This window comes from Canis lupus, chromosome 23 (genome assembly GCF_048164855.1).
Source record: "Canis lupus baileyi chromosome 23, mCanLup2.hap1, whole genome shotgun sequence".
In the NCBI taxonomy this organism is placed as follows: Eukaryota; Metazoa; Chordata; class Mammalia; order Carnivora; family Canidae; genus Canis; species Canis lupus.
The window spans coordinates 27635034-27662756 of record NC_132860.1 but is presented as its reverse complement, the minus strand read 5'-3'; the positions used below and the strand labels follow the sequence as shown (position 1 = coordinate 27662756).

At 37.4% G+C, this 27723-nt stretch overlaps 1 protein-coding gene and 1 pseudogene across 1 annotated transcript in view; one reads left to right on the top strand and one right to left on the bottom strand.

Annotated features, from left to right (window-relative positions):
• PPME1 (protein phosphatase methylesterase 1) overlaps nt 1–27723 on the bottom strand; it is an 88229-nt gene that overhangs the window by 30908 nt on the left and 29598 nt on the right. Inside the window, exons 2-3 of the mRNA XM_072794567.1 lie at nt 12003–12096; nt 11380–11472 (exon numbers count right to left, since the gene is read on the bottom strand). Coding sequence (XP_072650668.1) covers nt 11380–11472; nt 12003–12096 — 187 coding nt within the window. The remainder of the gene's footprint in view (nt 1–11379; nt 11473–12002; nt 12097–27723) is intronic.
• LOC140614594 (cytochrome c oxidase subunit 6A1, mitochondrial pseudogene) lies at nt 20750–21130 on the top strand (annotated as a pseudogene).

Genomic DNA, 27723 nt, shown 5'->3' with positions numbered 1-27723 from the left:
TAAAAAATCATCTAGAAAAGTAAGTCTGTTTCTACTATTACTCTAACTAATGAATACCTTTAAAGAGAATAACAGACTGAAATTCTATTATATTTTGCTATTTGTTCCTGAAAGCTAATTTACAAGAGTTACTTAATACATTATGGTGGCAGTACAACTTTCAATGACAAAAACAAATCTGTATTCTGGAAATAAGTGGCAAAATAATGTCAATTTTGCTTTATTGCTCTACATTTTTAAAAGACAGCAACAAAATATTCATTTGAAGGTAGTAATTGTCGATTCCAACTTTAACTTGAAAGCAATACTTTATGATTCATTTGCCTGTCAGACACTGATGATAATGTTAAAAAAAATTTCCATTCATTTATTTAACAAATTTTTCTATACTACATCTTACAAAAATCTGGCATCAATTGAGTAATGGGGTTACAGTATTAAAAAGATGGGCAATTTTCCTGCTCTTATAATGTTTACATCTTAGTGTAGCAAAAACTAGAAAACAAGGAAAGAACTAAGTAAATTCAAAGAGTAAAATGTTTTATAAATAATGAAAAAGTGTCAGAGCATGTCCACAATAGTTATTTTCTTTAAAGGTATTCATTAGAGTAACAGAAGTAGAAACAGACTTGCAAATGGCAAGATTTCATTCTTTCTGATGGCTGAGTAATATTCCAGTGTGTGTGTGTGTGTGTGTGTATGTGTGTGTGTGTAGTTGTATATATATGCCACATCTTCTTTATCCATTCATTCATCAATGGACATCTCTTCATAGTTTGGCTCTTGTGGACACTGCTGTTATAAACACTAGGGTGCATATGCCCCCTTCTAATCACTATGTTCATATCCTTTGAATAAATACCTAGTAGTGCAATTGTTGTGTCGTAGGGTAGCTCTATTTTTATTATTTTACTTTATTTTTAAAAAGATTTTATATATTGACAGAAAGAGAGAGGGAGAGAGTGTGCACAAGCAGGGGGAGCTGCAGACAGAGGGAGAAAGAGAAGCAGGCTCCCTGTAGAGCAGGGGCCCGAGGTGGGGCTTGATCCCAGGGCTCTGGGATCATGACCTGAGCCAAAGGTAGATGCTAACTGACTGAGCCACCCAGGTGCCCAGGTAGCTCTATTTTTTTGAGGAGCCTCCATGCTATTTTCCAATAGCTGCACCAGTTTGCATTCCCACCAATAGTGTAACAGTATTCCCCTTTCTCCACATCCTCGCCAACATCTATTGTTTCCTGAGTTAATATTAGCCATTCTAAGAGACGTGTAAGGCGGTATCTCATTGTAGTTTTGATTTGCATTTCCCTGATGCTGAGTGAAATTGAGGATTTTTTCATGTGGCTGTTAGCTATTCGTATGTCTTTGGAAAAATATCTTTTCATGTCTTCTGCCCATTTTTTGACTGGATTTTTGTGTTTTTTGGGTGCTGAGTCTGATGAGTTCTTTATAGATTTTGGATACCAGCTCCTGATCTGATACATCATTTGCAAATATCTTCTCCCATTCCATAAAGTGCCTTTTAGTTTTGTTGACTGTTTCCTTTGCTATGCAAAAGCTTTTTATCCTGACAAAGCCCCAATAGTTCATTTTTGCTTTTGTTTCCCTCACCAAGATTTATTTAAATCAGAGAGAGAGAGAGAGCACATGCACACAAGGGGCGGGAGGGGCAGAGGGAGAGAATCTTCAGTCTCCCTGCTGAACATGGAGTCCATTGCGGGGCTTGATCTCATGACCTTTGAGATCATGAGCTGAGATGAAACCAAGAGACAGATGTTTAACAGACTGAGCCACCCAGCCATCTCATTTTTTGGTAGTTTTTTGATTACTGATTCAATTTTGTTTCTTATAGTTGGTTTATTCAGCTTTTCTATTTCTTCCTGGTTCAGTTTTGGAAGGTTGTATGTTTCCAGGAATTTATCCATTTCTTCTAGATTGTCTAGTTTGCTGGCATATAATTTTTCATAGTATTCTCTTATAATCCTTTGTATTTCTGTGGTATCAGTTGTTACTTTTCTCTCATTTCTCATTTTACCTATTTGGGTCCTTTCTATTTTTTCTTGAGGAGTTTGGCTAAGGATCTGTCAATTTTATCTTTTCAATCATGATTTCATTGATTTTTTATTTTTCATTTAGTCTCTACATCTTTTATTTCTGCTCTGATCTTTATTATTTCCTTTCTTTAACTCACCTTAGGCTTTGTTTGTTCTTCTTTTTGTAGTTCCTTTATGTGTAAGACTAGACTGTTTTGAATTTTTTTCTTATTTCTTGAGTTAGGCCTGGATTGCTATATACCTCCCTCTTAGAACAGCTTTTGCTGTGTCCCAGAGATTTTATGGCTTTTACTTCTTGTTGTTAACTTTATTTATTTAATTTTATTTTTTTGAGAGAACAAGTGATGGGGTGGGAGGGAAGGGGGAAGGATGAGAGAGAGAGAGGGAGAGAGCGAGAGGGAGAGAGAGAGAGAGAGAAGTAGAGTTCCCACTTAGCAGGGAGCACGATATGGGACTTGATTCTGGGACCCAGAGATCATGACCTGAGCTGAAGGCAGGTACTTAACCAACTGAGCCACCCAGGCACCCCTTATGGTTAACTTTTAAAAAACCCTGCCCCAACATCATATGAATGCTCCTAAAGTTTGTTTTGTTTAATTCAGTAGTTTAATCCACTTGGATTGTTATTTTTATTGTATAAAATTATATACATAAAGATTTTATTTATTTATTTGAAAAAGAGAGGGCACAAGCTTGGGAGAAAGGCAGAGGGAGAGAGAGAAGCAGAATCCCTGCTGAGCAGGGAGCCCATCAGAGCTCAATCCCAAAACCACGATCATGACCTGAGACCAAGGTAGCTGCTTAACTGAATGAGCCATCCAGGTGCCCATTTAGATTATTTTCAAATACCTCACCAAATATAGATGGCAAATAAACATATAAAAGGGTGTTCAACATCACATTTCATTAGGGAATTGCAAATCAGAACGGATGGCTCAGTCGGTTAAGATAGTGACTTTGTGAACTATGGCTTAGTAGTTTGTCAGTTGATTTTCCAGGAAGACAATATTTGCAAGTAATGACAATTCTCATTGTTTTCAAACCTTTAAAATTAATTTTTCTTTCTAGTTTTATTGTTTGGCCAGAACCTGGAAACCTGTTGGAAAAAGCTCCCTTATCTTGTCCCTGACTTTATTTATTTTTTTAAATTTTTATTTATTTATGATAGTCACACAGAGAGAGAGAGAGAGAGAGGCAGAGACATAGGCAGAGGGAGAAGCAGGCTCCATGCACCGGGAGCCCGATGTGGGATTCGATCCCGGGTCTCCAGGATCGCGCCCTGGGCCAAAGGCAGGCGCTAAACCGCTGCGCCACCCAGGGATCCCTGTCCCTGACTTTAAAGGAAAGTGTCTAATTTTCACTACTAAGTGTATTTATACATATAATTTTCTGGTATATCAACTTAATAAAATTAAGGAAGTTGTTCACCTATTCCTAGTTGTCAAGAGTTTGCAACCTAAGTAGAATATTACATTTGATCAAGTCTTTTTTTGGTATTAATTACACATATAGATTTTCCAATGCTGAACCAGTTTCAGATTCATGTGATAAAACTTGTTGTTTACAGTGTATTATTATTTTACTACACTACTGGATTAAATCTGCTGTTATTTAGAATTTTGCATCTATTTTATAACTTAAATTGGTTCATAGTTTTCCTGAATTTTAGTGGCCTAGTTTTGGTATTAGACTGATGCTACATTTGTAAATAAACTGGGTAGCTTAAAACAGTGCTATTCTAAGTAGTGCTTTTACACGGCAAAAAAAATGTAATGGAACATTCTCCTTTTGGGGAGAAATTAACATCCCACAAGATATCAAATATTTAGAATTATATAAGAACAGCCTTTTAACTAATCTACCTGCCTCCATTTGTGTCTCTGGCCCAATCCATTAGCTATAGTAGTATGCTAATTAACAACCTTCAATAACTTCTTGCCTAAAACAGTACACTCAATTAGAAGTAAGTAGAGGTATATCAAAATACTCAACTTCCCAGAACTTTCCAGTCTGGATATGCTTGTGATTATTTCAAACAAAACATACTTTCCGTAACCCCTCCCTAATTTTGACATGCCTACGATATGTTTTATGTGGATATGGGTGGGGGAAGTGTTTAAAAACAGACCCCTCAGGATACCCGGGTGGCTCAGTGGTTGAGCATCTGCCTTCGGCTCAGGGCCTGATCCCAGGGCTCCAGGATTAAGTCTCACACTGGGCTCCCCACAGGGTGTCTGCTTTTCCCTCTGCCTCTCTGCGTCTCTCATGAAAAAGGAAATAAAATCTTTAAAAAACAAAAAAAGTTCCCTCTACTCTTACCCTGAACTAAAGAATAAGCTGCAATTCTCTAGCCTGGTATCCAAGGCCCTCTCATAATTTTGCCCCTGTGATCTCTCTAGTCACTTTTTCAAAAAGGTTTTATTTATTTATTCAAGAGACACACAGAGAGAGAGGCAGAGACACAAGCAGAGGGAGAAGCAGGCTCCATGCAGGGAGCCTGACATGGGACTCTGGGATCACGCCCTGAGCCAAAGGCAGATGCTCAACCGCTGAGCCACCCAGGCATCCCTCTCTAGTCACTTCTTTCCCTCTTCACCCTCATATTTTAGACTCAAGCTACTTATAATTTCCCAAACATAGTTCATTGTTACAAGTCTCTGCTTTTGCATTTCTCTCTCTTTGGAATGTCTTCTTTCCTAAGGTAACTTCTATTCAGTCTTCAAAACCTAGTTCAGATGTTCTCTTTTTTTTTTTTTTTAAGATTTTATTTATTCATGAGAGAGAGAGAGAGAGAGAGAGAGAGAGAGAGAGGCAGAGACACAGGCAGAGGGAGAAGCAGGCTTCATGTAGGGAACCTGATGTGGGACTTGATCCCAGGACTCCAGGATCATGCCCTGGGCCGAAGGCAGGTGCTAAACCGCTGAGCCACCCAGGGATCCCCCAGATGTCCTCTTTCTTTTTTTTTTTTTTTTTTAATTTTTATTTATTTATGATAGTCACAGAGAGAGAGAGAGAGGGGCAGAGACACAGGCAGAGGGAGAAGCAGGCTCCATGCACCGGGAGCCCGACGTGGGATTCGATCCCGGGTCTCCAGGATTGCGCCCTCGGCCAAAGGCAGGCGCCAAACCGCTGCGCCACCCAGGGATCCCAGATGTCCTCTTTCTTAATGAAACTTTCTACTTTTCTTATAGTCCCCTCAATCATCACCAGAGTTCATCATTCCCTCCTGTTATTTTTGTATCTTGTATACAGATGCTGTAAATTTATCTAAAACTGAGTGTGAGTCAAGCACTTTATCAAAGGCTCATAATCTTTTACTTACTCTCACAATTTCCCTATTGACTTAGGTGGCATCATACCCACTTTACAGACTGAGAAACTAAAGCTTGACAGGTTAAGCTGTTTTAGATTCAAACCTTAATTTTTTTTTTGCTGTTATTTGTACGCATATGCGTTCTTTTTCCTATCTTATTCATTAGACTTAAAACATACGAACAAGAGGATAGGATGTGTTTAATTTTCCACTGTATCCATAGCACCTAATATAAAAAAGTAGGGAGTTAGCAAGTTATTTCCTGATTAGTTGATCTTATTAAGAAGTGAACTCTCATTTTTCTATCCTTAGTAACCCAGCACAAATCCTGGATTATAGAATATATTCAGTAATTATTTCTAACATGAACTAAATCAACTGGAAGAAGAAACAGAAATCAGAAGACACTTCAGATTCAACTCTTGGCTTTAATTAATTCGGACTTGGTTGGTTCCAGGTCCGACACAGTTACCAAAGCTGAAAACAACTGGAGACTGGCAAAATCTAGCCTGTTGAGAGTGCATGTGCTAATGAGCTACCACTGCTCCTCTCCTTTCTGTCAAACTTCAATTTCTGCTTAGTTCTGGATTCTCCAACAACAATGAGGTCAGTCTGTTATAACTAGTACCTGGTGATGGGTGCTATGGAGTTCTAAGTATAACTCACTATATATGATCATTATAGTAATAACTACAGTAACAACTACTTTATTGGATATAACCAAGGAATAAAGGATTCTAAAAAATTAGTTTTCTAGAAACTTAAAGCCTATCCTTTAAAACACCATAATTTCCCTCTATTAGCTATAACTTTTTGCTAGTTCCACAAAAATGACTATATATTTTTTTTATTTGCTTTTTTCCTGTTACTAAAAAGCCAAAGTAGAAATGCTTTCTCTTGATAGTTAAGAGGATTTCTTTGGGTGAATCTCTGGGTCACCTTATAAAAAAAAAAAAAGAAAATCATGAAACATTTAGATAGAAAACGAGTTCTATTCAGGTCTAGGGATTTTACAGAATTATGGATGGATAAGAAGGAACTGTGAAAGATACATTTGTAATTAAATCTTATAATATGCACTGTGCTAGTATGCTACTGAGATGAATGCTTACTTTTCCTCTGTAGAAGGCCTGAGCTGCTTTGAAATAGTCCTAATCATTAGAAGTTCTGCCTTTTGTATGTCTATGGTTTCTGCCCTGAGTCTCTACTCTTAGGTAGTACAGAATCAGTCTTCAGAGAAACATGCATACGGAAGACAGATACAGGTAGTTTTGAGTTCTGGTACTGTCACTGGCTAAATTTTAATGTTCTCATCTGCTTAACCTCATAGAAACACAGAAAGGATTAAATGGGATTATGCACGTAAGCACTTAGCATAGTAACAGGCATATAGAAAATATTTAAAAGATGTGGTTGACTTTTAAAAATTATTATTATAGTTGAAGGCAAATGTTACATCTCCCAAGTCTTTCATTTTTTCAGTGCCTTCAACTGTTCCTTGAGTTATGGTTTCAAGTACTCTACTCATGGCTGCTCTTTCCTAGACAAGTTTCAGTTTGCTAGTGTCCCTTTAACTTGTGGTATCCAGAACTGAATAAAACCTTTCAAATGAGTACAAAGTTTTTCCTTTGAAAATAGTTTCCATTAAAGAAAAAAAATCCTTAAGTTACAAAGTAATACATACATACAATTGAAAAACAAAACCTAAAAAATAGAAAAAACAGGAAAAAAAATCACTCAGCTTTTTTCCATAGTGTCCAGAAGAATTTTTTTTAAATTTATTTACTTTTATTCTTTTAAAATATTTTATTTATTTACTTGAGAGAGAGAGAATGTCTGCACACAAGCAGGGGGAGCTGCAGAGGGAAAGGGAAAAGCAGGTTCCCTGCTGAGTAGGGAGCCCAATGTGGAGCTCCATCCCAGGACCCTGGGATCATAACCTGAGCCAAAAGCAGATGCTTAATCCTACTGAACCACCAAAGTGCCCCGAAAATTGTTTCTTCAACATTGTATAATGTCTTATAAATACATCTAGTTTATTAAATCATTTACTTGTTGTTGGACATTGAGACTGCTAATTTCAGACAAATAACATGTCTTATATTTGGTATTATTTTCTTAGATTCCTAGAGGTATGATGTCTGTGTCAAATGGTATAAATATATTGATAATTCAATCAAAGTGAGAAATTACTTTCTAAGAGAGCTCTATTTACAATACTACTGGCAATGTTTGAAAGTATTTGTTTTCTAATACTTTTGGCAACACTAAGAATTAGTTTTGGAAAATATTATTGATATCTAAAAAAAATGACACCGCCTCTATGAATCATACCTGATTACTAGTGAGGACGAACTTGCTCATGTTGTTTGTTCTCCATGAACTGTCTCTTCATGTCCTTTGGTCTTGCCTATCTTGTGTCTGGGATTTTTCTAAGCATGTTATATAACTTCTTTGTGTATCAATCATACGTAAATGACTTGCTGACATTTGATAAAGGCTTTAGAATGATTACATCTTTTCTGCTTTCTCAAACAGGAAACAATGAACAAAATTTATCCTTTGCTAATTGTTCAAGGTCAGTGTTAACTTATTCAAGTTATAACTATTGAGCACCAACTCCAGGACAGGCCCTGTGTGCTGTCATATTAAGAATGGATAAGGCACAGTTCCTGCTCTCAAGAATTTCATGATTTAGCATTCATAAATATCAATCCATTGTTCATCTCTTCCTTTGGCTGTCAGTATACTTGTCCTCCTGCTATGCTAGTGCCTTTTTGTTTCTATTTTACTACCGTATTTTACCAACTATCATCTAGATCGAAGTCTGAGGGAAATTCTGCCTCTCATGACCATAAGGTGCTAGGGCTTATTCCTGCTGTTTGCCATGGCTGCTTTCTGGATCATTTTCTAGTGCTTATGAAAAATATAACCCCTGGAGTCAAGTCAATTGCCAGAGCACTAACTTTTATGTAGCCATTTTTATTTTCAAAGCACTGTAACATAGAAACTCATTCAGTGGGCTGGTACACTGTGAGGAATAACAACAATAAAAAAAGGGCAAGTAAATTTAGTGAGCAAAAGTCCAAGCTATTAAGCTGAGTGGTAGGTCATTTCCTTGATTATACAAGTAAACCAGATAAACAATTGGGATATAATGATCTGTCTATAAAAGACTTTCACAAAGTATGGGATGGTAATAGATGTTTTAGAAAAAAGGAAGTGAGTCGTCAAATACATTGGGAAGACAGCTGCATGAAGTAGAAGTAGAAGAACATCTTAAAGGGTTTAATAACATACTGATACATGGTGAATTTCTTAGAGATCAGAGAAGGATATTACATGTTATACTTCTTAAACTCACTTAATCACAAAAACCCTATTTCATTAATATCTCATGGAATTTGTAATCTGTAGACTATACTTTGGTAAAAAAAGAACTAGAGATTTCCTCAATGACACATTTAATAACATCAGCAGCTATTTATCAACTACCTTCTCTATGCCAGTCACTTTCCATGTTATTTCATTGTTTCTATGAGATAAAAATATTTAATATCAATATATCTCAACAAACCACTTACAATATTTGTACATGAGTTTAAAATTTAGTTTTCATATTCTATTATTTTACATAATTTTCAAAGAAAACTTCAAGTGTAAGAAGACTGTATTTGAGGAGTAAAGGCTTACATGGCTTGTTCCAGGGCTTAAGTAGCTTCCTCAAGGATATATTATCAGTACAGTAAAACTGGGACTAGAAATCACATCTTCCAACTTCTACTTCATTGTTCCTTTCCTTAATGTCAAAAACAATAGCTGTTTCTTTCTTTTTTTTTTTTTTTTTAAGATTTTATTTATTTATTCATGAGACACACACACACACACACACACACACACACACACACACACACAGAGGCAGACACAGGCAGAGGGAAAAGCAGGCCCCATGCAGGGAGCCCAATGTGGGACTCAATCCTGGGTCTCCAGGATCAGGCCCCAGGCTGAAGGTGGCACTAAACTGCTGAGCCACCCAGGCTGCCCCCCCCTTTTTTTTTTTAAACAATAGTTGTTTCATGGGAAATCTGTTCTAGCTCTATGCAGATCCCTCATCTTTAAGGACTCTGAACACTCAAATAGGTAACATTAGCTCTGATTTTGTACTAGAGTGCTAGGGAGCTGATTAAAAGTTCAAAGAATACAGCAAGACTACCTCAGGCTTTCGTAGGTAATTCTCATCAAAATTTTACAAGATTTTGTGACCCATTACATACTATCCTTGGAATAAAGCTCTTCCTATCCCAACATTACTTTTTGCCAAATTTCTTATGAGGTACAGCCTGGGGTTACTATCCCTAGCAAGTTTCAACTCAGTTATACGAATGTGACACACCAATTAAGATGGTGCTTATTTCCTCTCCACAGTCACACATTTCTTCCCCTCCATGTCTCCAGCATGTTAGCTGCCCAATAACCATGTCAGGCAAGTTATAGTACATAAACCATTTCTGGTGGCTCTGACCTTAGTTCAGGGCAACTGGAGTATACTTACTACTATAGTTGCTACATTAGGAACAGGCATGTGATGCTGTCACTTGTTCATTCAAGAGACATTCCTTGAGCATACAATAATGTGGCAGGCATAACTAAGACATGGTCTTCACCTCACAAGCGAGGTGAAGAATGTAAGTGACCAAAGTGATGCTATTAAGGACTTGAGATGTGGCTAGTCCAAACTGAGATGTGTTATGACTACCTATAATATACACTGAATTTCAAAGACAGTATAAAAAATAAAGTGAAATATCTCAATAGTAATTTTTATACTGATTACCTATTGAAATGATACTACTTTGGGTACCATGGGTTAAATAAAAATATATTATTAAAAATAATCTTAATCTGTTTCTTTTTACCTATTTTATGTCTCTACTAGATTTAAAATTACCTTATGTGGCAAAAAATTTACATATATGATTTTGCATTACATTGGACAATATAGGTGTAGGGAGATGAAGGAGCCTGGCACTCAAGGGCAAATCAAATAGTTATATCCTAAAGTCAAGAGAAAGGAAGTAGAAAACAAGATAGGAATCAAATCATTTAATAATTCAATAAGATGAGTAAGTGCCTACATGTTGAGACTATTCCCAATAAATCTGCTGCCAGGAATATAATAATATGTTCAGAGCCCTCCTCAATTCCATAGTCATCTAGGTCCAATTATCTTGTACTGAATTCCTGCTTGCCCCCACTTTCTGTCCCTCAGACTTCCTAGTGGTAAATAGAGGAAGTTTGTGCGTCTGCTTGATACACATAAGAAGAGATGACAATTTCATATTCAATAGGAACATTGCTAGTATTTTCCTTACCAGCATCTCTCCTTGCACAGAGTCAAGAAAATCAGGAAGATCTAGAATTGGTAGCATTCACATAGACATACATCCTCTACTATAGACCAGGGTATCATCAACTAAATATTGTTTATTTCCCAGTAGCTCACTAATATCATTAAAATATAAAGCATTAGTTTAAAAGAGAAGAAAAATTTACCAAATATTTTTGTAACATCTCCATGTATAAAGTACTACACTGGGCTCTATGAAGGAGACAAATAAAGGATAGACATTATCTCTATCTAAAGCACCTGAATAGAATATTTCTGCTTATCTATTACTTAATTAAATATCCACGTTCAACCAAGAACAAATCCTAAATATCCACGTTCAACCAGGAACAAATCCTATCTCCCTCACCCCAATGCAATATATAGAGAACATTTTATAAAATGTTTGAACAATTCATGCACTAAAGCTCACCCCAGTTAAGAACTTTAAAGAGCAGGTGATCTTGGGCCTCCCATTAAAAATATTCATAATCAACCCACATCCCTAACTTTCTTATATCAAGCTATATGAGTGAACATAGAAGGAAGAGTTAGGTTAGTCAAATTTATCCAGAAGTAAACAATGGTTGTGCTAACATCAGCTTCTATTATCAACTTCTTACTTACTGTGAACACAGCCCAGGAAAGGGCAGAATGGCCTCCTCCATGCAGAAGGAGTAGGACGGGACCCTCTGACCCACTCTTGTAAACTCGAAAAGTGTATGAATAGTTAAAGATAATATATCTAAGCTTTTGCTCACTTATGTTTTTGATAATTTAATCATAATAATACTGATTAAAAACCTCAGGCAGTACCAGGCTCTATGTAAAGCTGCAGACTTCCAAACTCAAGAGACACTTAAACAGAAGTTTCTGAAACACCAAACCTGTTTTTGAAGCATGGAGCCAGTATCAATGGGGGAAAAAAAAAGATTCCCTGTTGCCCTAATGAGGACATAGTCCCTAATTTCTAGATGCTAAACTGATTCAACTTACCTGACTCATAAAAACTTCTCCTTAAAAGAGATATCAGTGTCAGGAATTTAATTCTTAATCCTCTCCCCGTGCATTAGACAAATATATCCAAGTAAGATACTGGCATAGACTTATAGGTTAAATTCCATGCTGTACACAGAACAGATGGAGAATAAAAATGAAATAAATAGCAGGACTAAAGAACATTTCAGAAACTATACATGTCTTCTTAGTATTATAAGCTTGCTAAAGAATAAGCCATTTGCAAAGGATATATCCTTGCCAGTTTCATTCTCTACTTCTACATCTTCCATGGATTCAAAGTACTGACTCCAAGAAACAGGGGAAAAGTCTCGTTTTCTTCCAGGGCTGAAGGAAAAAAAAGAGAAAGAGTTCAAGTAAAAAATAGTTATGCGTGAAAACATTAAAATCTTGATCAACAAATGCTAAATATAATCATGAAATGAAAATTGCAAGGGTATTTTCTCTTAAAGAATGAGGAGTTTTCATAAAGAGAGCATCACATTAAAAATGTGTTTTAAAAAGTTCAAGACTTAAGAGTAAAAATGTTAGGATTTTAGAAAATTCATTAGTATATTTTAATTCCAAATATATTCCATGTATATATACCACAAAACCTGTTGGTTCTCTCTCCTTGTTCTTGGCTACCAGCTTCATTCCTATCCTGTCAAGCCATTTTAATATCATTCCCGTATAATCATTTTTGGTCACTCTTCCTTCTTTATACCTTTAATCCTCATATTATTTCATGCTTTTTCATTATTTCCCAACCCATCAATACACAACCTTCATAAGAGCCAAACTGGCAATACTTTAATTTCTAGGAATTTATCTAAAGATATGCTCATGCAGAAGTGAAATGACTTATCTATTCAATGTAGCATTGTTTATAATAGAGAAAAATTAGAAACAACTGATCACCAACAGCTGATAGATGAAAATAAGTTGTGGTACATAGAGAAATAATATTTAGTCATAAAAAGATGGAAGCAATTATATGCTGATAACATTCTTTGTATGTGGGTAAGATAGACTGTTAAGTCAGGACACCTGGGTGGCTCAGTGTTTGAGCATCTGCCTTGGGCTCAGGGCTTAATCCTGGGGTCTTCAGACAGAGTCCCACATCAGGCTCCTTTTGGGGAGCCTGGTTCTCCCTCTGCCTATGTCTCTGCCTCTCTCTGTATCTCTCATGAATAAATAAAATTTAAAATAAAAATGGGATGCCTGGGTGGCTTAGTGGTTGAGCACCTGCCTTCAGCCCAGAGAGTGATCCTGGAGTCCCAGGATCTAGTCCCACATCAGGCTCTGTGCATGGAGCCTGCTTCTCCCTCCGCCTGTCTCTGCCTTGCTCACTCTCTGTGTCTCTCGTGAATAAATAAATTTTAAAATCTTAAAAAAAAAGATACACTGTTAAGTAAACAAACAAACATAATGGACATACTACTATCTGGGTAAAAATAGGAAGTATGTGTAAATATAATTGCTTATAAATGTTTAGAGTATCTCTGGAAAAATACCAATATAACATTTGATATATCCTGGGATGGGAACTATGATTGGCAGATGGACAATTCTCAATGTTTATCCCTTTCTACTGTTTTATTTTTGAACCATGAATTATTTCAAAAAAATAAAATTATTCTAAAAATAACCAATAAATATCTATTTACAACCTATGTCTTTAACCTTGGACGAGACACAAGAAAGGAACCTTGAACCTTACCCTATTTCCATATCTATTCTCTTCAATAATGGAAGGAATTCAGAATTCTGTCAGCAACAAAAAGTTACCTCCTGCCAGATATTGTCCTATATGTGCCATGGGGGCAAATGGAGAATATATACAAAGCCCCCTTTAAAGACTTAAGTTAGTACAAAAGCACTCTATAGTTGACTATAATTACTGGAATTACAATGGAGCAACTGCACCATTAGGTATGTATTCTTTCAACAGTCAAAACGCATCGAACATATCAATAGTTCTCAATCCATGTAACAATAATCAGTTAAGGAGTTTTTAAAAATACTGATGCTTGGATTTCACTTCTAGAAATTGCTTTAAAAGGCTTGAAGTGGGGATCCCTGGGTGGCGCAGCGGTTTGGCGCCTGCCTTTGGCCCAGGGCGCGATCCTGGAGACCCGGGATCGAATCCCACATCGGGCTCCCAGTGCATGGAGCCTGCTTCTCCCTCTGCCTGTTGTGTCTCTGCCTCTCTCTCTCTCTCTGTATGACTATCATAAATAAATAAAAAAATGTTAAAAAAAAAAAAAGGCTTGAAGTGTGGCATAGGCACTGATAATTTTTAAAGTTCCCCAAGTTGAAAGAGGGATGCTAGGAATACAAAGCTAGAGGAAATGATTTGGAATGAGAGAAGAGTTCAAATTCCTCAGAGTTCCTACCATTTACCTATAGTTCCCTGCAAATCCCTACCAGTTACAGTATGGATTTGAGCAAATTCGAATTATTATTTAAATTCTTTCTGCCTTGGATTATAGCAACTGAATAAAATAACATACTGTTTCTTTTCTTTTTTTTCTTTTTAGAGAGAGAGCAAGAGAGCATGCACACGTGTGTGGGGAGGGGCAGAGGAAGAGGGAGAGAATCTTAAGCAGGCTTCACTCTCTCTCAGTGGGAGGCTTGACTCGGGGCCAATCTCATGACTCTGAGATCACAACCTGGGCTGAAACCAAGAGTCAGTCCTTTTAAAGGAATCTAACACATCTGACATTTAGTAGTTGCTCAGTGAACAGGTAAAATCCTATCTTCTGATAGAAAAACTGCCTATAGAGAAATAAACTTCAACTTCAGCTTAGACTTATTTTTTCTGGTTTGCTGGTTGCACTTGAATTCCTACTGGAAAACTAAAAGTAGAATTCTTAATTCTACTGACTCATCAGTCACTCACAAAACCACCTATGCATATACTAATTTGAGTATAACAACCACACATGGCATGTCAAACATGTTATAATGGATTCTAAGAATCTATGGGTGAATTTTTTATGTCTGGACCTAGGACGTCATCACAGTTATAGTATCTAACATTTACTGTGCCACAACAGTGAATCACTCTGCCAAGTAATTTATAGGCATGATTCCATTTAATCCTCACAAAACTTCAAGTTATTTTTATCCTTATTTCACAGATAACAGATTTAGAGATATGAAGTAACTTATGCAAGGTTATACAACTACTAAGTGGCAGTGACAGAATTCAAATCCAGTTCCATCACTCTTCAAAGTCTCTGCTCTTTACCCCCATGCTATATTAATTCTCAGATCCTTTTTTTCTCTCTCACTCTTTCATTTATGCTTCTGAGAAGTAATAAGGCTTTAGCATATATTATCAGAAATTTCCTTTTCAGAGAGTCTTTTCCAAGGCCACAGAAACTTTCCAAGTTGGCCGGGCACCAGAAAAAATTACCAGTTAAAGAAAAATTAGTTTGTATAATAGAAATTATTCCTATGAGAACACCCTCCATTTCTAATTCCCTTCATTTAAAAAAAGTTCTAGGGACTACCCAAGGTATACCAACATATGAGTAATTCCCATCTGTTTAAAGAGCCAATAATCTATACCTCCAAAGGTTGCTCCTATTCCCAGAGACATTTTTTCTGGGATATTCCTTTGAAAACGTAATTGGTTATATACTCTACGATTGTGTCCAGGTAATTTTGCAATCAATGTTAGATGGGAAATAGATAGTAAGGATCTCACATTAATCTTTATATTCTAGTTGGAAAGAATACTCTGTATTTTAGGGATGTAGTTCTAGTTCTTTTTAAAAATGGTTTGCTTTTAATAGTTTTATGCTTACCTGTTTTATAGTCATTACAGCTTATATAGGCTTTTTAGTTATAATTTTTTAAATAAATTACTGATTTTTTTTCTCCATGGAGTCATAATGGAATAATTTTAAAGTAATGAAAAGAATTTTCAAAAGCAAGGTTAATTTATCCATAATTTTTTTTAAGAGAAAGAAAGAGAGGGTGGGAGTATGCGGGTGTGGGGGGTAGAAGAAGAGAGAGAGAATCTTAAGCAGGCTCCACACCCAGTGAGCAGAAGGACTTGGAACTCCATCTCACGATGGTGAGATCATGACCTCAGCCAAAATCAAGAGTTGGACGTTTAACTGAATGGGCCACCCCAAGGTTAAGTTATACTTTAAAAGTGAGGGTTTACATATGATCCTCTCATTGGATGCAGAGAAAGCATTTGACAAAATACAGCATCCATTCCTGATCAAAACTCTTCAGAGTGTAGGGATAGAGGGAACATTCCTCGACATCTTAAAAGCCATCTATGAAAAGCCCACAGCAAATATCATTCTCAATGGGGAAGCACTGGGAGCCTTTCCCCTAAGATCAGGAACAAGACAGGGATGTCCACTCTCACCACTGCTATTCAACATAGTACTGGAAGTCCTAGCCTCAGCAATCAGACAACAAAAAGACATTAAAGGCATTCAAATTGGCAAAGAAGAAGTCAAACTCTCCCTCTTCGCCGATGACATGATACTCTACATAGAAAACCCAAAAGTCTCCACCCCAAGATTGCTAGAACTCATACAGCAATTCGGTAGTGTGGCAGGATACAAAATCAATGCCCAGAAGTCAGTGGCATTTCTATACACTAACAATGAGACTGAAGAAAGAGAAATTAAGGAGTCAATCCCATTTACAATTGCACCCAAAAGCATAAGATACCTAGGAATAAACCTCACCAAAGATGTAAAGGATCTATACCTTAAAAACTATAGAACACTTCTGAAAGAAATTGAGGAAGACACAAAGAGATGGAAAAATATTCCATGCTCATGGATTGGCAGAATTAATATTGTGAAAATGTCAATGTTACCCAGGGCAATATACACGTTTAATGCAATCCCTATCAAAATACCATGGACTTTCTTCAGAGAGTTAGAACAAATTATTTTAAGATTTGTGTGGAATCAGAAAAGACCCCGAATAGCCAGGGGAATTTTAAAAAAGAAAACCCTATCTGGGGGCATCACAATGCCAGATTTCAGGTTGTACTACAAAGCTGTGGTCATCAAGACAGTGTGGTACTGGCACAAAAACAGACACATAGATCAGTGGAACAGAACAGAGAATCCAGAAGTGGACCCTGAACTTTATGGGCAACTAATATTCGATAAAGGAGGAAAGACTATCCATTGGAAGAAAGACAGTCTCTTCAATAAATGGTGCTGGGAAAATTGGACATCCACATGCAGAAGAATGAAACTAGACCACTCTCTTTCACCATACACAAAGATAAACTCAAAATGGATGAAAGATCTAAATGTGAGACAAGATTCCATCAAAATCCTAGAGAAGAACACAGGCAACACCCTTTTTGAACTCGGCCATAGTAACTTCTTGCAAGATACATCCACGAAGACAAAAGAAACAAAAGCAAAAATGAACTATTGGGACTTCATCAAGATAAGAAGCTTTTGCACAGCAAAGGATACAGTCAACAAAACTCAAAGACAACCTACAGAATGGGAGAAGATATTTGCAAATGACATATCAGATAAAGGGCTAGTTTCCAAGATCTATAAAGAACTTATTAAACTCAACACCAAAGAAACAAACAATCTAATCATGAAATGGGCAAAAGACATGAACAGAAATCTCACAGAGGAAGACATAGACATGGCCAACATGCATATGAGAAAATGCTCTGCATCACTTGCCATCAGAGAAATACAAATCAAAACTACAATGAGATACCACCTCACACCAGTGAGAATGGGGAAAATTAACAAGGCAGGAAACCACAAATGTTGGAGAGGATGCGGAGAAAAGGGAACCCTCTTACACTGTTGGTGGGAATGTGAACTGGTGCAGCCACTCTGGAAAACTGTGTGGAGGTTCCTCAAACAGTTAAAAATATACCTGCCCTACGACCCAGCAATTGCACTGTTGGGGATTTACCCCAAAGATACAAATGCAATGAAACGCCGGGACACCTGCACCCCGATGTTTCTAGCAGCAATGGCCACGATAGCCAAACTGTGGAAGGAGCCTCGGTGTCCAACAAAAGATGAATGGATAAAGAAGATGTGGTTTATGTATACAATGGAATATTACTCAGCTATTAGAAATGACAAATACCCACCATTTGCTTCAACGTGGATGGAACTGGAGGGTATTATGCTGAATGAAGTAAGTCAGTCGGAGAAGGACAAACATTATATGTTCTCATTCATTTGGGGAATATAAATAATAGTGAAAGGGAAAATAAGGGAAGGGAGAAGAAATGTGTGGGAAATATCAGAAACGGAGACAGAACGTAAAGACTGCTAACTCTGGGAAACGAACTAGGGGTGGTAGAAGGGGAGGAGGGCGGGGGGTGGGAGTGAATGGGTGACGGGCACTGGGTGTTATTCTGTATGTTAGTAAATTGAACACCAATAAAAAAAAAAAAAAAAAGTGAGGGTTTATTCACCAAGAACCTATTATCTGTATTAGGCTGGAACTGAGGTAGGGTGATAGGAGATGAAGGGGTAATTATAAAACTAGTGATACAATGCCTCTGCTCTCAAGAAGCTCATGTTAAATATGTGAATATCTAACATAAGGTGGAGTTAAATGCCCTAAGAGGTATAGCTAAAGTGCTGTGAATGTTCAAAGGAAGAAATATAAAGATTACTTAAAAAAAAAAAGATCACTTATAGCTTGAGAAATAAAAAGAGGCTTCAAAGAGAAAAATAACAGTTAAGTTAGGCATTGAAGGACAGACAGAATTTGGACTGAGAGAAACAGGAAAGGGTAAGGAAGACCTGTCAGGCAGGGAGAAGGGCACAAATAAGAACCCAGTATGGTGCCTGTCATAGGTAACACCCATAAAAAGCAAACAAAAATAGCTAATTCCAACAAGGTGGAAATAAGTACAATAGTTTTGAAAAAAAGAAGCTAATACAACTAAAAGCAGATCATGGAGAAAGAATGATATCAGATATAATAGAGTGGGGGAATATATGTTCTTTTTTCTCTTATTTGCATGTTAGAGTCCCAAGAGTCTGAAAGAGTTTGGATGATTCAGATTAAAGTATTTTAGAAAAGTCAATGTGGTGAAAGCTCCAAGATGGACTTGCTTCTGGGGGAAAAATGTTGCTGAAATAACCTGGTTAGAAGAAGATGGGAGTCTAACTGGCAATAGAATTAAAAAGGAGGAAAATATAGAAAGACCTTTCAAAAAGGCAATCAACAAATTTCTGGAATGTTCAAGACATGGAAGATGACTGATAGAATCCAAGTCAATTCTAAACTTTTGAACAGAGAGATGAATTATTAAGTCCAACAAATTGTAAAAAAACAAAAAAACCAAAACTACTCTGAGAGGTGTAAGTACACAGAATTTTTGATGTCAGAATAAAGTTTATTTCAAACCCAACACAATAAATGTTTAATTTCTTGCCACCTCTTGCTACGAGAGGGAAGAGTTTGGCAGACAAAGAACAAAGTAGTGCAATGGGAGATACAGAGAAAATAGAGCTTCTACTTAAACCATGTGAATCAAGTGTGTTTATAGAATCTTTGCTACTGTCACACACTCCATTCAGAATCTGATGAACGCTATAAACCCTCACTCTAGAAACAAGTGCATGTGCATATTTTGCACATAATTGCACTGGCTTCAAGAAGCTCATGTATGACTCCTAAATAAGAACCCCTGGCCTATACCTTGACCATAACTACTTATTTCCAGCAGAAAGGCAAAAAATATAAAAAGGAAGAAAATTATGAGGAGATTCTACTTCCTTAAAACTTCCTAAACCTAAATTAGTTTTCCATTTGCTACACACCAAAAGTTTCTTTTCATGACCCAGTTCTGCCTTTATTAATTGTGTGACCTTGGGCAAGTCACTTAACTTCTCTATGCCTGAGTTTCTTCATGTCAGATGGGGTCATAATCCAATTTAATAGGGGATGTAATGAGGATTAAAGTAGCCTTCTCTCTTGGTTACTCTCAAATTAACCTGTTCTATTTTTATTACAGAATTAATCATTTCCTAAAATTAGTTTACTCTTCTATTTGTTATTATCTTAATCATTCCACCTAATTTGCTACTGATGTAGGATCCACAAGAGCAAAAATGTTCTCCATTTGTTCACTGATATACTCTCAGGGCCCAACATACTAATGATTAACTGTTGACAGTAAGAAATTAGCTAATGGGCATAAAGCACTTAGCTTGGTGTCTCGGTAAGTTTATCATCATCATCATCATCATCATCATCATCATCATCATCATCAGGCTGAAGCTAAGAAACAGAATCTTCCTTACTGAATCCTGAGGTTTCCAGTAAAAGGAAATGGAACACTACAAAACTACACTAATCAAGACTGTGGTATAAGCATGAGAGTAGACATATAGATAGGTCAAATAGAACTGAAGGTCCAGAAATAAATTAACATTTATAGTCCATAGATTTGCAACAAAAGGGCCAAGACAATTCACTGGAGAAAGAACAGTCTTTCCAACCAATGCTATTTGGACAACTGAGTATTCATATGTAATATGAATCTGGACCCCCCCCCCCACACTACATAATTAAATCATAGTGGATCATAAGCCTAAATGTAAGAGCTAAAACTATTAAACTTTGAGAAGAAAATACAGGAGTAAATCTTTACGATCTTTGATTAGGCAACAATTTCTTTTTTTTTTTTTTTAAGATTTTATTTATTTATTCATGAGAGACAGAGAGAGAGAGAAGAGAGAGAGAGAGAGAAAGGCAGAGACATAGTCAGAGGGAGAAGCAGGCTCCAAGCAGGAAGCCTGATGTGGGACTCAATCCCGGGACTCCAGGATCACGCCCTGAGCCAAAGGCAGATGCTCAACCGCAGAGCTACCCAGGTGTCCCTAGGCAACAATTTCTTAGCTACACCACCAAAAGTAGAGCTAAAGAGAAAACTCAGGAGTTGGACTTTGTCAAAACTAAAACTTTTCATTAAAACTATATACAGTTTTGGTCCAGGTTGAAAATGGCAGTGGTGGCTCAGTTTTGGGTTTCTGGGCTGCTTGGTCAGTCCCAGGAATAGCTGGGGTGGTCCATGTAGAGTGAGGAGAGCTCAAATCAAATCTGGGAGGCCCTCATCTACTATGTAACACTCCCCAGCGTGGGAATGAGCATATTGAATGTCTTCCTAAAGCTACATCATGGAGAGTATCAGAGACCCAAGTTCTGGGGTAGGATGGCCTACCCTCATCTCCACATCAGGTCCAAGCCCTTTTCCTGGGGAGATGGTAATCATACTCTATTCCATAATTCTCACATGAATCCATTTCTGACCAGCTATGAAAATGAACAAAGAGAATTGGGACCACAACCCAGTGGGGACCACATTACTGGTTTGGACCCATGACTCTGCACATAGACCAGAAAAGTATATGATACCTTAAGCTCACCTTCTTTATTTGTATCAAATGATGACCAGATGACCAGTATACTGATCTTCTATCCCTTTCCTTATAGCATGAGATAGCTAATAAATAATTTAGATTAGTCCAAGGGGGAAAAAAATCCCTATATACACTTTTTACATTACAGCTGTATATAGTTTGTCTTAGTTTAAACTTCTATTTAAAGTAATCATTTCTAGTGACTGGAAGATTTGTGATCATTAGCAAATCAATCTCTGCTTCAATTTCTTCAACTGTAAGCTCTGAAAAAATGATTACAAATAGGCACATAAAATGTACTTCAGAAATGTTATAGTAGAAATACTGTTCACAGCTGAGCCACATAGTATATTGATTACATTTTCTTCTGTGTCCTCTTACTTTTTTCCAGAATGACTGTCTTTTACTTTGTTTACATAGCTTTTTATTAAACTATAACTGTTTTATAAGAACTTTTTATAGGCATAAGATATTAGCAGACATTTCACAAAAAAGCAAGCACAAATAGTTCATAAATGAAAAGGTTCCCAATTTCATTCAGAGTCAGAGACATAAAATTTTATTTTATTTTTTATTTATGTTTTAGAGACATAATATTTTAAGTCACAGTAATATATAATTTCACACCCATTATGTTGACAAAATATGAAGCCAGACATTACTAGGTATTGATAAGGATCTAAATTGGATGAACTGTCATCCACTGTGGGTGTTCTTTAGTAGTTTCATTTTACATCAACACATCTGCAGAAAGGCACTAAGATACACATAAAAAGATGTTCACAGAACCATCTGCATAAAACCAAAGAATAACAAGCAAACTAAAATCCAACACCACTAGGATATATATATTGAGATATCTTCAGATAACTGAACATGCCACAACAGAAGAAATGGATATGCTAAAATTATATGCAGTAACATGCGTGAATTTCAAAAATACATTTGAAGCATAGAAGAGTAAGTGCAGTATGATTCTATTAACAACAAAGTTCCAAAACAGGCAAAACTAAATAATATCTTTTCTATGGATACTTGCATAGGTGCTCAAACTATACAGAAAGGCAACAGAATGAGTACAGGAAGAGTCCAAGATGGTGGAGAAGTAGGAGACCTTAGTTTCATCTGGTCCCAGAAACGCAGCTAGATAGCTATCAAATCAATCTGAACACCTGCAAACTCAACCAGAGATCTAAGAAAAGAACAGCTGCAACTTTACAAATAGAAAAGCGACTACTTTCTGCAAGGTAGGAGGTGCAGAGAAGTGAATGGAAGGTGATATATGGGAAGACAGACCACAGGGATCAGGAGCCTCTGGCAGCCAGCACCAGAAAGTGATACAGCAGTGGAGCACAACACTGGAGCCTTTAGAAGTTTGCTCCAGTGAGGGATGTCCCTGCCTGAAAGGTGCGCAGGCAGTGAAGTAGGGGCAGAATCCTAGGTGGGACAGTGTGGTCTCAGGATCCCTGGGGTCACAGAAAGAACAGGGGTGCCTGAGTGTAGCAGAGTTCCCCAAGCATCAGAGTGGGGAAACTGGTTGCAATCAGCGAACCCAGGAGTAGGCTCTCAGTTAGGGGTTACCATAAACCACAAACCACTGCGGGGATGGGCAACCACTCTCTGAGCAGGGGCCCCAACAAGCAGCAGAACCACCACAAGGCCCCCAACCCTGGTACGGGTGCCAGCCTCAGCAGTCTGCAAGGTTTGGAGACTAGAAGTGGGTCCTGTGCCTGAAATACAAATGCTTAATCACAGGCTGGGTGAGTAGAGTGCAGAGGGAGACCAGGGACACAGAAGTGATTGACTGCTTTTCCCTGAGGGCACACTGAGGAACCATGAGCTTCCAGCTCTGGGCTGGAGATTGGAGGGCCACCATTTTCATTCTCAGCCTATATATATATATTTTTTTTTTTCCAAGATTGTATTTATTCATGAGAGACACAGTGAGAGGCAGAGACACAGGCAGAGGGAGAAGTAGGCTCCATGCAGGGAGCCCAATGTGGGACTCATCCAGGGTCTCCAGGATCACACCCTGGGCCAAAGGAGGTGCTCAACCACAGGAGGCGTCCCATCATTCTCAGCCTCTAAAGCTGCAAGAAAGACTTCAGGGAACAAAAGCCACATAGAGCAATCCTGAGCAAATTACTTTACCTGGCCCCCTGGTAAGGGCAGTGCAATTCTGCCTGGGGCAAAGACACCTGAGAATCAGTTCAACAGGCCCCACCCCCAGAAGATTAGAAAGAAAACAGGCTAAAACCACGTATATGGATCATAAAGAATTGCAAAATGCCAGCATCAGGGGAAAATAGTATATAGGATTCACGGGTTATTTCCCACAATTCTTTAGTCTTTCAATTTTAATTTTTTTCTTTTTCCTCTTTCAAAGAATTTATTAATTCATTTTTACAGTTACATTCTACTCTTTCACTGTATTTAATTTTATTTTTGGATATAACAAGTTTTTCTTTCTCCACAATCTTGGGATACAGTTTCTTCTAACAAACAGACCAAAATACACCCAGAATCTAGTGTATGGTTCTGTTCTCTTCACCTGTCTGATCATATTCTCTATCTCTCTCTCTCTTCTTTTTGTTGTTGTGAAAGTATTTTTAAAATTTCCTCTTTACAGGGATGCCTAGTTGGCTCATTGGTTGAGCATCTGCATTTGGCTCAAGTAGTGACCCTGAGGTTCTGGGATCAAGTCCTGAATCAGGATCCCTGCAGGAAGCCTACTTCTCCCTCTACGTCTCTGTCTCTCTCTGTGTGTGTCTCTCATGAATAAATAAAATCTTTAAAAAAATTTTTTTCATCTTTACAGTTGCATTCTATCTTTTCAATATATTTAATTTTATTTTTGTGTACATATATTTTTCTTTCTTTACAATTCTGAAATGTAGTTTCAGTTCATTCAAAAATACACTCAGGATATAGTATATTGCTCTGTTCCGCTCACTTGTCTGTTTATATATTTTTTGGTCTCTCTTTTTTTTTTGGTCTCTTAATTTTCATTTTTACAGTTACATTCTGTCCATTCATTGTATTTAATTTTATTTTTGTACATATATAAGTTTTTCATCTTTGAAATTTGGGGATCTAGTTTTCTAACAAATAGACCAAAATACACACAGGATCCAGTGTATTGCTCTGTCCTATCCACCTGTCTGATTATATTCTCTTATTTTTTTTTAAGTTTTATTTATTTTCAGTTTTGGGTCTCTTCTGATTTGTTTAGTGTATATTTCTCCAGGATCACTGTTGCCATTTTAGTATTTTGCTCTCTCATTCATCTATTCTTTTCTGGATAGAATGACAAGACAGAAAAACTCACCTCAAAAAAGAGAACAATGGGCAGCCCCGGTGGCTCAGCGGTTTAGCACCACCTTCAGTCCAGGGCATGATGCTGGAGACCCGGGATCGAGTCCCACATTGGGCTCCCTGCATGGGGCCTGCTTCTCCCTCTGCCTATCTCTCTCTGGGTGTCTCTCATGAATAAATAAATTAAAAAAAAAAACAAAACAAAACAAGAAGTAGTACTGACACCCAGGGACCTAATCGATATGGACCTAAGTAAGATGTTGGAACTAGAGTTCAGAATAAGGATTATAAAGATACTAGCTAGGCCTGAAAAAAGCATAGAAGACACTAGAGGATTCTTTTCTGTAAAAATAAAAGAACTAACTAAAATTTCATCAAGTCAAAAAAAAAAAGGCTATTAATGAGATGCAATAAAAAACGGAGGCTCTAACTGCTAGGATAAATGAGGCAGAAGAGAGAATTAGTGATCTAGAAGACAAAATTATGGATAATAAAGCCAAAAAAAAGAGATAAACAACCACTGGATCACAAGGGGAGAATCTGAGAGATAAGTGATACCATAAAGCTAAACAATATTAGAATAATTGGGATCCCATAAGAAGAGGAAAGAGAGATGGGGGAGGGGGGGGCAGAAGGTATATTGGAGCAAATTATAGTGAAGAACTTCCCTAATATGGTGAAGGAAACAGGCATTCAACTCTAGGAGGCACACATAATACTAAAACATGAAAATCTCAGAGACAATGAGAAAAATCCTAAAAGCAGCTCAGAACAAGAGGTTTGTAACCTACAAGGGTAGAAACATTTGACTGGCAGCAGACCTACCCACAGAGACCTGGCAGGCCAGAAAAGCCTGGCATCATATATTTAAGGTGTTAAAGGAGAAAAAATATGCAGCCAAGAATACTTTATCCAGCCAGGTTGTCCTTCAAAATAGAAGGAAAGATAAAAAGCTTCCAGGACAAACAAACTAAAAAAATTTGTGATCACTAAACCAGCCCTACAAAAATAATTAACTAATAATTTAATGTCTCTCCAACAAGAAAATATAACAATTGTAAATATTTATGCCCCCAACATGGAAGCAGCCAATTATATAAACTAATTAATAACAAAATTAAAGAAACACATTGATAATAATACAATAGTAGGGGGCTTCAACACCCCACTCACTGCAATGGACAGATCATCTTAGCAGAAGATTAACAAGGAAACAAAGGCTTTGAATGACACCCTGGACCAGATGGATTTCACAGATATATTCAGAACATTCCATCCTGAAGCAAAAAAAATACATTCTTCTTGAGTATACATGGACAGATCACATACTGGGTCACAAATCAGGTCTCAACCTGTACCAAACACTAGGATCATTCTCTGCATATTTTTAGACCACAATGCTTTGAACTGGAACTCAGTCACAAGAGGAAATTTGGAAAGAACTCGAATATATGGAGGTTAAAGAGCATCCTACTAAAGAATGAATAGGTCAACCATGAAATTAAAGAAGAATTAAAAAATAATAATGGGGGCAGCCTGGGTGGCTCAGCGGTTTAGCGCCACCTTCAGCCCGGGACGTGATCCTGGAGACCTGGGATCGAGTCCCACGTCAGATTCCCTCCATGGAGCCTGCTTCTCCCTCGGCCTGTGTCTCTGCCTCTCTCTGTCTCTCTCATGAATAAATGAATAAAATCTTTTTAAAAAATCATGGAAACACACGTTCAAAACCTTTGGATGGAGCAAAGGCAGTGCTAAGAGGGAAGTATGTAGCAATACAAGCCTTTCTCAGGAAACAAAAAAGGTCTCAAATACACAATCTAACTTTATACCTAAAGGAGTTGGAGAAGGAAGAGTAAATAAAGCCTAAAGCAAGTAGAAAAGAATTAACAAAGATTAGAGCATTAGTCAATGAAATAGAAACCAAAATTAGAGTAGAAAAGATCAACAGAAACTAGGAGCTAGTTCTTTGAAAGAACTAAAAAGACTGATAAACCACTGGCCAGACTTATCAAAAAGAAAAAGACTCAAATAAATAAAATTGTGAATGAAACAGGAGAGATCACAACCAAAACCAAAGAAATACAAACAATTAGAATATATTATGAGCAACTATACGCCAACAAATCAGGCAACCTGGATGAAATGGATGCATTCCTAGAGAGGAATAAACTACCAAAACTGAAACAGGAAGAAATAAAAAACCTGAACAGACTCATAACCAGCAAGGAAATTGAAGCAGTCATCAAAAATATCTCAACAAACACAAGTCCAGGGCTTGATAATTTTCCAGGATGAATTCTACCAAACTTTTTTTTTTTTTTAATTTTTATTTATTTATGATAGTCACAGAGAGAGAGAGAGAGAGGCAGAGACATAGGCAGAGGGAGAAGCAGGCTCCATGCACCGGCAGCCCGACGTGGGATTCGATCCCGGGTCTCCAGGATCGCGCCCTGGGCCAAAGGCAGGCGCCAAACCACTGCGCCACCCAGGGATCCCTCTACCAAACATTTAAAGAAGAATTAATGCCTATTCTTCTGAAGGGGTTTCAAAATATAGAAATGGAAGGAAAACTTCCAGACTCTATAAGGCCAGCATTACCTTGATCCTAAAACCAGACAAAGATCCCACCAAAAAGGAGAATTACAAACCAATATCCCCAATGAACATGGACACCAAAATTCTCACCAAGATACTAGTCAATAGGATCCAACAGTACATTAAAAGGATTATTCAGTATGACCCAGTGGAATTTATTCCTGGGCTGCATGGGTGGTTCAACATTCAGAAATCTATCAATGCAATATACTACAGTAATAAAAGAAAGGACAAGAACCATATGATCCTCTCAATAGATGTAGAAAAAGCATTTGACAAAGTACAGCTTCCTTTCTCGATTAAAACACTTCATATTGTAGGGATAGAGGAAACATACCCTAATATCATAAAAGCCATTTACAAAAAACCCACAGCAAACATCATTCTCAATGGGGGAAAACTGAGAACCCTTCCCCTAAGGTCAGGAACACAGCAGGGATGTTCACTATCACCACTGTTGTTCAACATAATACTAGAAGTCCTAGCCTTAGCAAGCAGACAACAAAAGAAATAAAAGGCATCCAAATCAGCAAAAGAAGACAAACTCTCACTCTTTGCAGAGGACATGATATTCTATGTGGAAAACCCAAAAGACTCCACCCCAAAATTGCTAGAACTCATACAGGAATTCAGCAAAGTGGCAGGA